At 42.9% G+C, this 13,081-nt stretch overlaps 1 protein-coding gene and 1 non-coding gene across 2 annotated transcripts; one reads left to right on the forward strand and one right to left on the reverse strand.

Annotated features, from left to right (window-relative positions):
- Positions 1 to 1,680: 1,680 nt before the first annotated feature.
- Positions 1,681 to 1,755, reverse strand: trnav-uac. Its single transcript has one exon. It is a non-coding gene; the product is annotated as a tRNA-Val (tRNA).
- Positions 1,756 to 8,890: 7,135 nt separating this feature from the next.
- On the forward strand, positions 8,891 to 11,245 carry LOC121582800 (ankyrin repeat domain-containing protein 17-like). The gene is made up of 5 exons (XM_041898907.2): positions 8,891 to 9,401; positions 9,613 to 9,646; positions 9,841 to 10,090; positions 10,236 to 10,327; positions 10,500 to 11,245. The coding sequence occupies exons 3-5, from the start codon at positions 10,001 to 10,003 to the stop codon at positions 10,630 to 10,632; spliced, it is 315 nt and encodes a 104-aa protein (XP_041754841.1). The 5' UTR covers positions 8,891 to 9,401; positions 9,613 to 9,646; positions 9,841 to 10,000; the 3' UTR covers positions 10,633 to 11,245.
- Positions 11,246 to 13,081: the final 1,836 nt, after the last annotated feature.

Raw genomic sequence — 13,081 nt, forward strand, 5'->3', positions numbered from 1 at the left:
TGCCATATCACAATACTATTTACTATACAGTTATTATTCATTCTAGTGCTACCGTTATTGCATAGCCATAACTGACTGAAAACTGTGTAATACATGCACTCTATTTCTGGGTCTGAACCCCGCCCTAAGCAACTGGGTCCTGGACTTCCTGACGGGCCACCCCCAGGTGGTGAAGGTAGGAAACAACACCTCCACTTCGCTGATCCTCAACACTGGGGCCCCACAAGGGTGCGTACATAGCCCCCTCCTGTACTCCCATGACTGTGTGGCCAAGCACGCCTTCAACTCAATCATCAAGTTTGCAGACGACACAGCAGTAGTAGGCTTGATTACCAACAATGACGAGACAGCCTACAGGGAGGAGGTGAGGGCTCTGGTAGTGTGGTGCCAGGTAAATAACCTCTCACTTAACGTCAACAAAACAAAGGAGATGATCGCAGACTTCTGGAAACAGTATAGGGAACACCCCCATATCCACATCTATGGGACCGCAGTGGAGAAGGTGGAAAGCTTCAAGTTCCTTGGCGTACATATCACTGACAATCTGAAATGGTCCACCCACACAGACAGTGTGGTGAAGAAGGTGCAACACTGCCTCTTCAACCTCAGGAGGCTGAAGAAATTCAGCTTGGCCCCTAAAACCCTCAAACTTTTACAGATGTACAATTGAGAGCATCCTGTCGGGCTGTATCACCGCCTGGTACGGCAACTGCACCGCCCGCAACCGCAGGGCTCTCCAGAAGGTGGTGCGGTCTGCCCAACGCATCACCAGGGGCAAACTACCAGCCATCCAGGACACCTACAGCACCCGATGTCACAGGAAGGCCAAAAAGATAACAACCACCCGAAACACTGCCTGTTCACCCTGCTATCATCCAGAAGGTGAGGTCAGTACAGGTGCACCAAAGCTGGGACAGAGAGACTGAAAAACAGCTTCTATCTCAAGGCCATCAGACTGTTAAATAGCCTTCACTAGCACATTAGAGTCTGCTGCCCATATACATAGATTAGAAATCACTGGCCACTTTAATAAATGGAACACTACTCACTTTAATAATGTTTACATATCTTGCATTACTCATCTCATATGTATATACTGTTTTCTATACTATTCTACTGTATCTTAGTCTATGCCACTCTGACATTGCTCGTCCATATATTTATTGATATATTCTTAATTCCATTGCTTTACTTAGATTTGTGTGTATTGGGTATATGTTGTGAAATTGTTAGATATTACTGCACTGTCGGAGCTAGAAACACAAGCATTTTGCTACACCCGCAATAACATCTGCTAAACACGTGTATGTGACCAATAAATTGTGATTTGATGGCGCTCTTTTTCAGACTGTGCTTTACCAACATCAAAACGGGAAACTACGTGTCAGGGTATGGGTCCAGAACGCTAACATGCTGACCTGACCGCCCGCATTGCGTACGCGAGCGTTGCAAAATAAATGTACACATACATGTTATTCAATCATTGCACCCACACTGCTCGCGCACGTCAACGAGCATCTGTGTAGCCAGGCGCTAAAATAGAACTTGGTTCTATTTGTGACGCTCGACACGCTGCAAGTCCCGCCTCTCCCATCGGTTTTTAGGAGCATATACATTTACATTTTAGTAGAAGCTCTTAACCAGAGCGATTTAAAGTTAGTGAGAGCATACATTTTCATACTGCCCCCCAGTGGGAAACGAACCCACAACCCTGGCGTTGTAAGCGCCATGCTCTACCAACTGAGCTACAGGGGACTCGTACGTTGGTGATCGAAAGATGAACGGAGGTCCACACTCCAGTCCAGTTGGTGGTGGTAATGCACCTTAAAGTTAGTTGCCAACCGCCATATATATTAAAAAGAAATGGCAGCAACAGCCAAATTAAATTAAAAAGAAATGGTAGCAAACTGTAGCTCTACTAGGCATCTTCCATCAGGTGCAAACACCTGTCCTAATGAGTTACTGACACCATCTTTACCCATAACCTTTCATTGTCTATTTTGCAGGTAAACCATAGGTGTCCACCAGGTGTCACAATAGCATCCATAAAAGGCTTCTAACATACATATTTAACATATATACCAGTTTTAATAAACTCAGCAAAAAAAGAAACGTCCTCTCACTGTCAACTGCGTTTATTTTCAGCAAACTTAACATGTGTAAATATTTGTAGGAACATAACAAGATTCAACAACTGAGACATAAACTGAACACGTTCCACAGACATGTGACTAACAGAAATTGAATAATGTGTCCCTGAACAAAGGGGGGAGTCAAAATCAAAAGTAACAGTCAGTATCTGGTGTGGCCACCAGCTGCATGAAGTACTGCAGTGCATCTCCTCCTCATGGACTGCACCAGATTTGCCAGTTCTTGCTCTGAGATGTTACCCCACTCTTCCACCAAGGCACCTGCAAGTTCCCGGACATTTCTGGGGGGGAATGGCCCTAGCCCTCACTCTCCAATCCAACAGGTCCCAGACGTGCTCAATGGGATTGAGATCCGGGCTCTTCGCTGGCCACGGCAGAACATTGACATTCCTGTCTTGCAGGAAATCACGCACAGAACGAGCAGTATGGCTGGTGACATTGTCATTTTACATTTACATTTTAGTCATTTAGCAGATGCTCTTATCCAGAGCGACTTACAGTTAGTGAGTGCATACATTTTCATACTGCCCCCCCGTGGGAAACGAACCCACAACCCTGGCGTTGCGAGCGCCATGTTCTACCAACTGAGCTACAGGGGACTAGGAGGATGTCTTCCCTGTAACGCACAGCGTTGAGATTGCCTGCAATGACAACAAGCTCAGTCCGATGATGCTGTGACACACCGCCCCAGACCATGACGGACCCTCCACCTCCAAATCGATCCCGCTCCAGAGTACAGGCCTCGGTGAAACGCTCATTCCTTCGACAATAAACGCGAATCCGACCATCACCCCTGGTGAGACAAAACCGCGACTCGTCAGTGAAGAGCACTTTCTGCCAGTCCTGTCTGGTCCAGCGACGGTGTGTTTGTGCCCATAGGCGACGTTGTTGCCGGTGATGTCTGGTGAGGACCTGCCTTACAACAGGCCTACAAGCCCTCAGTCCAGCCTCTCTCAGCCTATTGCGGACAGTCTGAGCACGGATGGAGGGATTGTGCGTTCCTGGTCTAACTCGGGCAGTTGTTGTTGCCATCCTGTACCTGTCCCGCAGGTGTGATGTTCGGATGTACCGATCCTGTGCAGGTGTTGTTACACATGGTCTGCCACTGCGAGGACGATCACCTGTCCGTCCCGTCTCCCTGTAGGGCTGTCTTAGACGTTTCACAGTACGGACATTGCAATTTATTGCCCTGGCCACATCTGCAGTCCTCATGGCTCCTTGCAGCATGCCTAAGGCACGTTCACACAGATGAGCAGGGACCCTGGGCATCTTTCTTTTGGTGTTTTTCAGAGTCAGTAGAAAGGCGTCTTTAGTGTCCTAAATGACCTGTGACCTTAATTGCCTACCGTCTGTAAGCTGTTAGTGTCTTAACGACCGTTCCACAGGTGCATGTTCATTAATTGTTTATGGTTAATTGAACAAGCAAGGGAAACAGTGTTTAAACCCTTTACAATGAAGATCTGTGAAGTTATTTGGAGTTTTACGAATGATTTTTGAAAGACAGGGTCCTGAAAAAGGGGCGTTTCTTTTTTTGCTGAGTTTACATTCCTCTACAATAATAAGCATTTTCTATACATGTATATATCTTTAATAAATCAACCAAAATAAGTTCAATACATTTTCTTTCTTACATCAAAATGGCTCTAACACAAATATTAGAACAAATATTATGGTTAAACTCAAATATACTAATTGATTAAAAAAACATTTATTTTTGGATTTAAAAAAAAGGTATAATCTTTATAAATGATATCATGAATAGGACTGGTGGAGTTATGGCACACATGCAGTTAACAAAAATACTGTATATGGAAATGTCTGCTGTATCCAAAATTATAACCAACTGATTGCAACATTACCCCAAAAATGCAGCATTACAGCAAAAATAGAGGAGGAAAGGGGAGAAGGTAATGAAATGTCTGTCGGCCCAGCATTAAAGACCAAAATTGACAAAATAAATTTTAGATAAATAAAAACTATAACAGTTTAATTTAAGGACCAATTATTTTATTTTTTTACAGCTGGTTGCAAAATAGTTTTCAGATGGACCGATTCCATGTCACATGGTTTATGAACTGATACACAAAACGACGCCGGATTCAAAACTTCGTTTTTCTATTTAAATTATTATACAAAATTATTGCAACCAATAGAATGTTATATACATATTCCAGTCTGTGCCAGCGAAACAGTCCTGTAACTTAGCACCACTTATGTATTGAGTGTGTCACTGGTACTTCCTGTTTTTGAATTTTTGCTTGTAAGTAGGAATCAGGATGATAGAGTTATGGTCAGATTTTCCAAATGGAGGGCGAGGGAGAGCTTTGTATGCATCTCTGTGTGTGGAGTAAAGGTGATCTAGTATTTAGTCAGCCACCAATTGTGCAAGTTCTCCCACTTAAAAAGATGAGAGAGGCCTGTAACTTTAATCATAGGTACACGTCAACTATGACAGACAAATTGAGAAAAAAAATCCAGAAAATCACATTGTAGGATTTTTAATGAATTTATTTGCAAATTATGGTGGAAAATAAGTATTTGGTCACCTACAAACAAGCAAGATTTCTGGCTCTCACAGACCTGTAACTTCTTCTTTAAGAGGCTCCTCTGTCCTCCACTCGTTACATGTATTAATGGCACCTGTTTGAACTTGTTATCAGTATAAAAGACACCTGTCCACAACCTCAAACAGTCACACTCCAAACTCCACTATGGCCAAGACCAAAGAGCTGTCAAAGGACACCAGAAACAAAATTGTAGACCTGCACCAGGCTGGGAAGACTGAATCTGCAATAGGTAAGCAGCTTGGTTTGAAGAAATCAACTGTGGGAGCAATTATTAGGAAATGGAAGACATACAAGACCACTGATAATCTCCCCTCGATCTGGGGCTCCACGCAAGATCTCACCCCGTGGGGTCAAAATGATCACAAGAACGGTGAGTAAAAATCCCAGAACCACACGGGGGGACCTAGTGAATGACCTGCAGAGAGCTGGGACCAAAGTAACAAAGCCTACCATCAGTAACACACTACGCCGCCAGGGACTCAAATCCTGCAGTGCCAGACGTGTCCCCCTGTTTAAGCCAGTACATGTCCAGGCCCGTCTGAAGTTTGCTAGAGTGCATTTAGATGATCCAGAAGAGGATTGGGAGAATGTCATATGGTCAGATGAAACCAAAATAGAACTTTTTGTTAAAACTCAACTCGTCGTGTTTGGAGGACAAAGAATGCTGAGTTGCATCCAAAGAACACCATACCTACTGTGAAGCATGGGGGTGGAAATATCATGCTTTGGGGCTGTTTTTCTGCAAAGGGACCAGGACGACTGATCTGTGTAAAGGAGAAGAATGAATGGGGCAATGTATCATGAGATTTTGAGTGAAAACCTCCTTCCATCAGCAAGAGCATTGAAGATGAAACGTGGCTGGGTCTTTCAGCATGACAATGATCCCAAACACACCGCCCGGGCAACGAAGGAGTGGCTTCGTAAGAAGCATTTCAAGGTCCTGGAGTGGCCTAGCCAGTCTCCAGATCTCAACCCCATAGAAAATCTTTGGAGGGAGTTGAAAGTCCGTGTTGCCCAGCGACAGCCCCAAAACATCACTGCTCTAGAGGAGATCTGCATGGAGGAATGGGCCAAAATACCAGCAACAGTGTGTGAAAACCTTGTGAAGACTTACAGAAAACGTTTGACCTGTGTCATTGCCAACAAAGGGTATATAACAAAGTATTGAGAAACTTTTGTTATTGACCAAATACTTATTTTCCACCATAATTTGCAAATAAATTCGTTAAAAATCCTACAATGTGATTTTCTGGATTTTATTTTCTCATTTTGTCTGTCATAGTTGACGTGTACCTATGATGAAAATTACAGGCCTCTCTCATTTTTTTTAAGTGGGAGAACTTGCACAATTGGTGGCTGACTAAATACTTTTTTCCCCCACTGTATCTGTCCTTTACTTTACTATTTATATTTTTGACTACTTTTACTTTTACTTCACTACATTCCTAAAGAAAATGATGTACTTTTTACTCCATACATTTTCCCTGGCACCCAAAAGTACTCATTACATTTTGAATGTTTAGCAGGACAGGAAAATGGTCTAATTCACATACTTATCAAGAGAACATTCCTTGTCATCCCTACTGCCTCTGATCTGGCGGACTCACTAAACACATGCTTCGTTTGTAAATTATATCTGAGTGTTGGAGTGTGCCCCTGGCTATCCATAAAAAAATTAAAAATAACAATGGTGCTGTCTGGTTTGCTTAATATAAGGAATTTGAAATGATTTATACTTTTGATATTTAAGTATATTTAAAACCAAATACTTCTAGACTTTTACTCAAGTAGGATTTTACTGGGTGACTTTCACTTTTACTTGAGTCATTTTCTATTAAGGTATCTTTACTTTTACTAAAGTAGGACAATTAGGTACTTTTCCCACCACTGCATACTGTATATCTCTCTTTTATACACTACCAGTCAAAAGTTTGGACACACCTACTCATTCAAGAGTTTCTTTATTTTTACTATTTCTTACATTGTAGAATAATAGTGAAGACATCAAAACTATGAAATAACACGTGGAATCATGTAGTAACCAAAAACGTGTTAAACAAAGATTCTTCAAATAGCCACCCTTTGCCTTGATGACAGCTTTACACACTCTTGGCATTCTCTCAACCAGCTTCACCTGGAATGCTTTTCCAACAGTCTTGAAGGAGTTCCCACATATGCTGAGCACTTGTTGGCTGCTTTTCCTTCACTCTGCGGTCTGACTCGTCCCAAACCATCTCAATTGGATTGAGGTCTGGGGATTGTGGAGGCCAGGTCATCTGATGCAGCACTCCGTCACTTTCCTTCTTGGTAAAATAGCCCTTACACAGCCTGGAGGTGTGTTGGGTCATTGTCTTGTTGAAAAACAAATGATAGTCCCACTAAGCCCAAACCAGATGGGATGGTGTATCGCTGCAGAATGCTGTGGTAGCCATGCTGGTTAAGTGTGCCTTGAATTCTAAATAAATCACAGACAGTCTCACCATAAAAGCACCCCCACACCATAACACCTCCTCCTCTATGCTTTACGGTGGGAACTTCACATGCAGAGATCATCCGTTCACCCACACCGCGTCTCACAAAGACACGGCGGTTGGAACCAAAAATCTCACATTTGGACTCAAGACCAAAGGACAAATGTCCACCGGTCTAATGTCCATTGCTCGTTTTTCTTGGCCCAAGCAGGTTTCTTCTTCTTATTGGTATCCTTTAGTAGTGGTTTCTTTGTAGCAATTCGACCATGAAGGTCTGATTCACATAGTCCCCTCTGAACAGTTGATGTTGAGATGTGTACTTGAACTCTGTGAAGCATTTATTTGGGCTGCAATTTCTGAGGCTGGTAATACTCTGCAGCAGAGGTTTTGGTGGACGCATGACTCGACCTTCGCCTCTCCTGAGCCCGTTGGGGAGTTGCAGCGATGAGACTGGATAGCAATTGGATATCACGAAGTTGGGGAGAAAAATGGGGTACATTTTACGATTTACTAAATTAAAATCACTTGGAGCTGATTTGCTGATATTTTTACAATCTTTTACGTCCAACAAGACAAAACATTTTTGGGGCCAAATAAAATCACCTATGGGCCAAATTAGGCCTGCGGGCTGCCAGTTGGGGAACCCTGGTCGACAGCTTATCATGAGGTATTCTAACTCAGGCGAGCAGAACCTCAAGACTTCCTTAATATTTGAGATTGTGCACCAGTCTTTGTTGACAAAGAGACACACCCCATGCCGATGCATGGACAACCCAGCCAACTGTATATTATCCATATAAGCATAGTATATTGCAGTTCTTAATGTCCCGTTGATAGGATAGTCTCGAACAGAGCTTGTCCAGTTTGTTCTCCAGCGATTGCACATTCGCCAATAGAACAGAGGTGTATGGCAAGGAAGCAAAGCACTTAAGAAAAGGGTGGCCCATGGATGTTCCATGGGTGGCTGCGCTGCGCTGCAACTCAACTCTACAGACGGTGGTGTATCACCTGGAGGTGTGCCTACCATCACACCAGAGAACATCAAAGCTGCACAGCACGAGGACGCTGCAATCAGAGAAGTCATCTCGCTGAAAAACAAAAGATGGAATCCAAATAAGAAAGAGAAAAGCTCATGGGACCAGAAACAAGGAGACTTCTGCATGATTGGATCAAACTGGCACTGAAGAACTTACATGGGCCACATCAGAGCAGACAAAGTGATCCATCTAGTCAGGGAAAGATTCTACTGCCCATTCATGCAGCGTGAAGTAGAAAACAGTGATCAGACAGTGTGCATGTAACAAGCAGAAACATCCCTGTGTTCGAGGTTTTACGTGTCTTTTTGTAGAGCAAAACTTTTTGTGGAAGGTACTACACTGCAAACAGACCCCCCGCACACTCAACGTCGTCGAGATACATAGAGTTTCCTTGAAGCGAGCTGTAGTCTATTGGCTGTTTCTGTTTGAGTATTATTATTTTTTGAAGTGACAACATGTCTATTTGCTATGGCCTAAAATAAATGTGTTCATATGTGCAAAACAGGGTTTCCGTTTGGAAAAGTGACCGGGAAGATTTTAATTTCTGACATTTGAGAAGCCTTTTGTTTTATAAAAAAAAAAAAAATCTAACGATGATGGATTCACTCCACTCTGAGACTGCATGAGAGGGCCACGAGGAGATGTTGGCACTGCTTTTGGTTAATGTATGTCTGTCTCTGTGTGTGTGTTTTGAATTAAACCAGTGCTTCTGTTTTGAGATTTTAACTACCATGTCCAAGCTCAGTTTTGAGACAAAACCCCTCTTTTGGAAACAAAATGATCAACTGATATGATTATATTCAGATACAGTTTTAGGCTCATGATCCTATTGAGGTGATGCAAAAGGCACAAGCTGGCTTTTCCAAAACAAATTGAAATCATTTTTCTGGGGTCAATAGCCAACAGTGGGAATAGATTAGTACTTTTTACCAGGGCTCAAAGGGCTCTGGTCAAATGTAGTGCACTTTATAAGGAATAGGGTGCCATTTAGGACTCAGCCTGGGTGTTGTTTAAATGCATGACTGCTTGAATAGGCTCATGTGTTTCCATGTGTCCGTTTTACTCAATCCTGTCTTTGTTTGTCTTGCAGAAACATGAATCAGAGGGGGACAGAACTCTTCTAATGAAAGTCAAGAAGGACCAATGTTTAGTGAGGTCATTTGCAGACTCCAAATTGTAAGCATTGTGCATCCTACTTTTGTTGTATACTTATAAGGTAATTCTGGTCAGTTTACAAATATTATGTCTTGTTAGATTTTTGCCTTGTCATACATGTTCTACCCAAGGGTAATGTAAATATGAATGTCTTTTTGCTAATACAGTCTTCTCACAATTGGTAAAATGTTTTGCTGAATGCATTTAGATGTTTTTGTGTTGTTATTTTCAGTCACACTGTGGCAAGAAAGGAGATCCATGAAAAGGTAATGGACAGCATCTCTAAGCCTGAGTTCTCGTCGCGTAAAGCTAAGGAGGGCTCACCTAGGAAGCTCTACACTCACAATTCCACTTAGTTTAGGAACTGAATGGGCATTCATATGGAGAAATCAAATGTCGTATTCAACTGAATTTAGATCAAATTTATCAGTAACTCTTGACTTGCTCTGGCTACTCCCAGGGTTGGACGGAGCAGTGCATTTCCTAAAAATCAAGGTGGTCCCTGACAGTTGGAAGATGGGCATGAATGAGATCTTAGAATCGTCCAGCAGCGACAAGGAGGACACAGAAGGAAAGGAGAGTGAAGAGGAGAAGGAGGTGCTAAGGGTGGTCACGCCATCATGGTGTCCTACCTCCTCAACAACCCTAACAACATCCTGTCGGTCCCCGCACCAAACCTACAGTATCTCAGCTCCCATGACACCTCTCAGGTAGGGACTGCTGGTTTACTAACAGACAACTACTGTACTTCTACAAACTCATTTGTTTATTTGTCTGGATGGAGTTGTATTGACACTAGGTTGATACCAAATATACTTTTGTAATATCTCCTTACATCTTACCTAACCCAAACAGGCTCCACGAGTTACATTCCAAGCCCTGTCCATAGTGGAGCCAGACAGAGTACCCTCCAACATCACAACACCTCCACCCATCATCACAAAAAGGTCAGTCCAACAGTAAATATAGGTCCAACTTAGTTAATTCCCTGACCAAGAAGACAACTAGACACCAGTTGACTGCACAAGGCATCAATGCGTTATAATTATTACTGTAATATTGGATGCTACATCCTTGTAGCTAACTGGTTGTATTGTCCTGTGTGGCTGTCTCCGGCAGCTCCAAGCAGAGGCTGAGCCCCCTACAGGGTAACCCCTTCGCTGCAGATGGTCCAGACAGACCTGCTGCCCCCCTTCCACTTGTACCAGCCCCTGGAGCGCATCATGGAAGAGGCGGAGGGCAAGCTGAATGAGCTGGGCCAAAGGATCTCAGTCATATAGAAGGCCCAGTTGCAGAATAAGATGATCCTCAAGGAGCAATTCAAAGAGTATATGAAGGCCAAAAGCCTGAAAGATGACCCGGGTCAGCCCTTGCCCCTGCAGACCAGCTTCGTACATTGGCCACCCAGCAGTCCAGACTTTAGTATGGTAGATTACCACGACATATACAGCCCTGACCTGCTGAGGCTGATGGTGAGCCAGCAGTAGATGTTGGGGCAGCAGTTGACACCCCTGGAACCGTGCCTTCTCACCCAGGCTCCCGATGGACTCATAGTGGCCTTCCCCGCACAGACCATCACAGACAAGCTGGACGACATCATGGCTGGTGTGAGCAGTTACTGTAGAAACTGGTTCTTCACTTTCCTTAATCTAATAACTAAAAATAGGTACAGTGTTCTGTCCCCCATCCTTTTTCTAATGCTGAATATGGTTTCAATACTATTTCAACATAATTCACAACTGGTTTTAAAATAACTTAAATTCTAATGTAATATGAAGTTATAATATTTTTTAAGTTGACTCTTAACAGATCTCTCTCTCCCCTGGCAGCTTCATTAAATAGTACCCCCAAACACCAGTCTCAACGTCAACAGTGAAGAGGCGACTCCGGGTTGCTGACCTTCTAGGCAGAGTTGCAAAGAAAAAGCCATATCTCAGACTGGCCAATAAAAATAAAAGATTAAGATGGGCAGTCTGAGATATGGCTTTTTCTTTGCAACTCTGCCTAGAAGGTCAACATCCCGTTGAGACTGGTGTTTTGCGGGTACTATTTAATGAAGCTGCCAGTTCAGGACCTGTGAGGCGTCTGTTTCTCAAACTAGACACTCTAATGTATTTGTCCTCTTGCTCAGTTGTGCACCGGGGCCTCCCACTCCTCTTTCTATTCTGGTTAGAGCCAGTTTGCGCTGTTCTGTGAAGGGAGTAGTACACAGCGTTGTACGAGATCTTCAGTTTCTTGGCAATTTCTCGCATGGAATAGCCTTCATTTCTCAGAACAAGAATAAACTGTTTCAGAAGAAAGTTATTTGTTTCTGGCTATTTTGAGCCTGTAATCGAACCCACAATTGCGGATGCTCCAGATATTCAACTAGTCTCAAGACGGCCACTTTTATTGCTTCTTTAATCAGCACAACAGTTTTCAGCTGTGCTAACATAATTGCAAAAGCGTTTTCTGATGATCAATTAGCCTTTTAAAATAATATAATATGCCATTTAGCAGACGCTTTCATCCAAAGCGACTTACAGTCATGCGTGCATACATTTTTGTGTATGGGTGGTCCCGGGGATCGAACCCACTACCTTGGCGTTATAAGCGCCGTGCTCTACCAGCTGAGCTACAGCTACAGAGGACCACTACAGAGGACCACTTGGAATTAGCAAACACAATGTGCCATTGGAACACAGGACTGATGGTTGCTGATAATGGGCCGCTGTACGCCTACGTAAATATTCCATTACAAATCAGCCGTTTCCAGCTGCAATAGCCATTTACAACATTAACAATGTCTACACTGTATTTCTGATCAATTTGATGTTATTTTAATGGACAAAAAAAATTGCTTTTCTTTCGAAAACAAGGACAATAAGAGACCCCAAACTTTTCTCACCAAGATGCTTGGCGATGGTCTTGTAGCCCATTCCAGCCTTGTGTAGGTCTACAATCTTGTCCCTGACATCCTTGGAGAGCTCTTTGGTCTTGGCCATGGTGGAGAGTTTGGAATCTGATTGATTGATTGCTTCTGTGGACAGGTGTCTTTTATACAGGTAACAAACTGAGATTAGGAGCACTCCCTTTAAGAGTGTGCTCCTAATCTCAGCTCGTTACCTGTATAAAAGACACCTGGGAGCCGGAAATCTTTCTGATTGAGAGGGGGTCAAATACTTATTCCCCTCATTAAAATGCAAATCAATTTATAACATTTTTGACGTGCGTTTTTCTGGATTTTTTTGTTGTTATTCTGTCTCTCACTGTTCAAATAAACCCACCATTAAAATTATAGACTGGTCATTTCTTTGTCAGTGGGTAAACGTACAAAATCAGCAGGGGATCAAATACTTTTTTCACTCACTGTATTACCTCGACAAAACCGGTACCCCCTGTATATAACCTCCCTACTGTTGTTTTATTTTACTGCTGCTCTTTAACTATTTGCAATTTGTATTTTTTTCTTAAACTGCATTGTTGGTTAAGGGCTTGTAAGTAAGCATTTCACTGTAATGTCTACACCTGTTGTATTCGGCGCATATGGTAAATAAAATGTGATTTGATTTGCTGTGCTTTTTGTATTTAGTTATCGGCTGTGATTTACAGTACATCAATACATGATGCGCCCACTAGCATTACGTCAGTACATGCACACTAGCTAGTACACATATCTGCTGGAGCCAGACCCTATTGAACCCAACTCTTGCGTGCACTAT

The sequence above is a fragment of the Coregonus clupeaformis genome, chromosome 1 (genome assembly GCF_020615455.1).
Source record: "Coregonus clupeaformis isolate EN_2021a chromosome 1, ASM2061545v1, whole genome shotgun sequence".
In the NCBI taxonomy this organism is placed as follows: domain Eukaryota; kingdom Metazoa; phylum Chordata; class Actinopteri; order Salmoniformes; family Salmonidae; genus Coregonus; species Coregonus clupeaformis.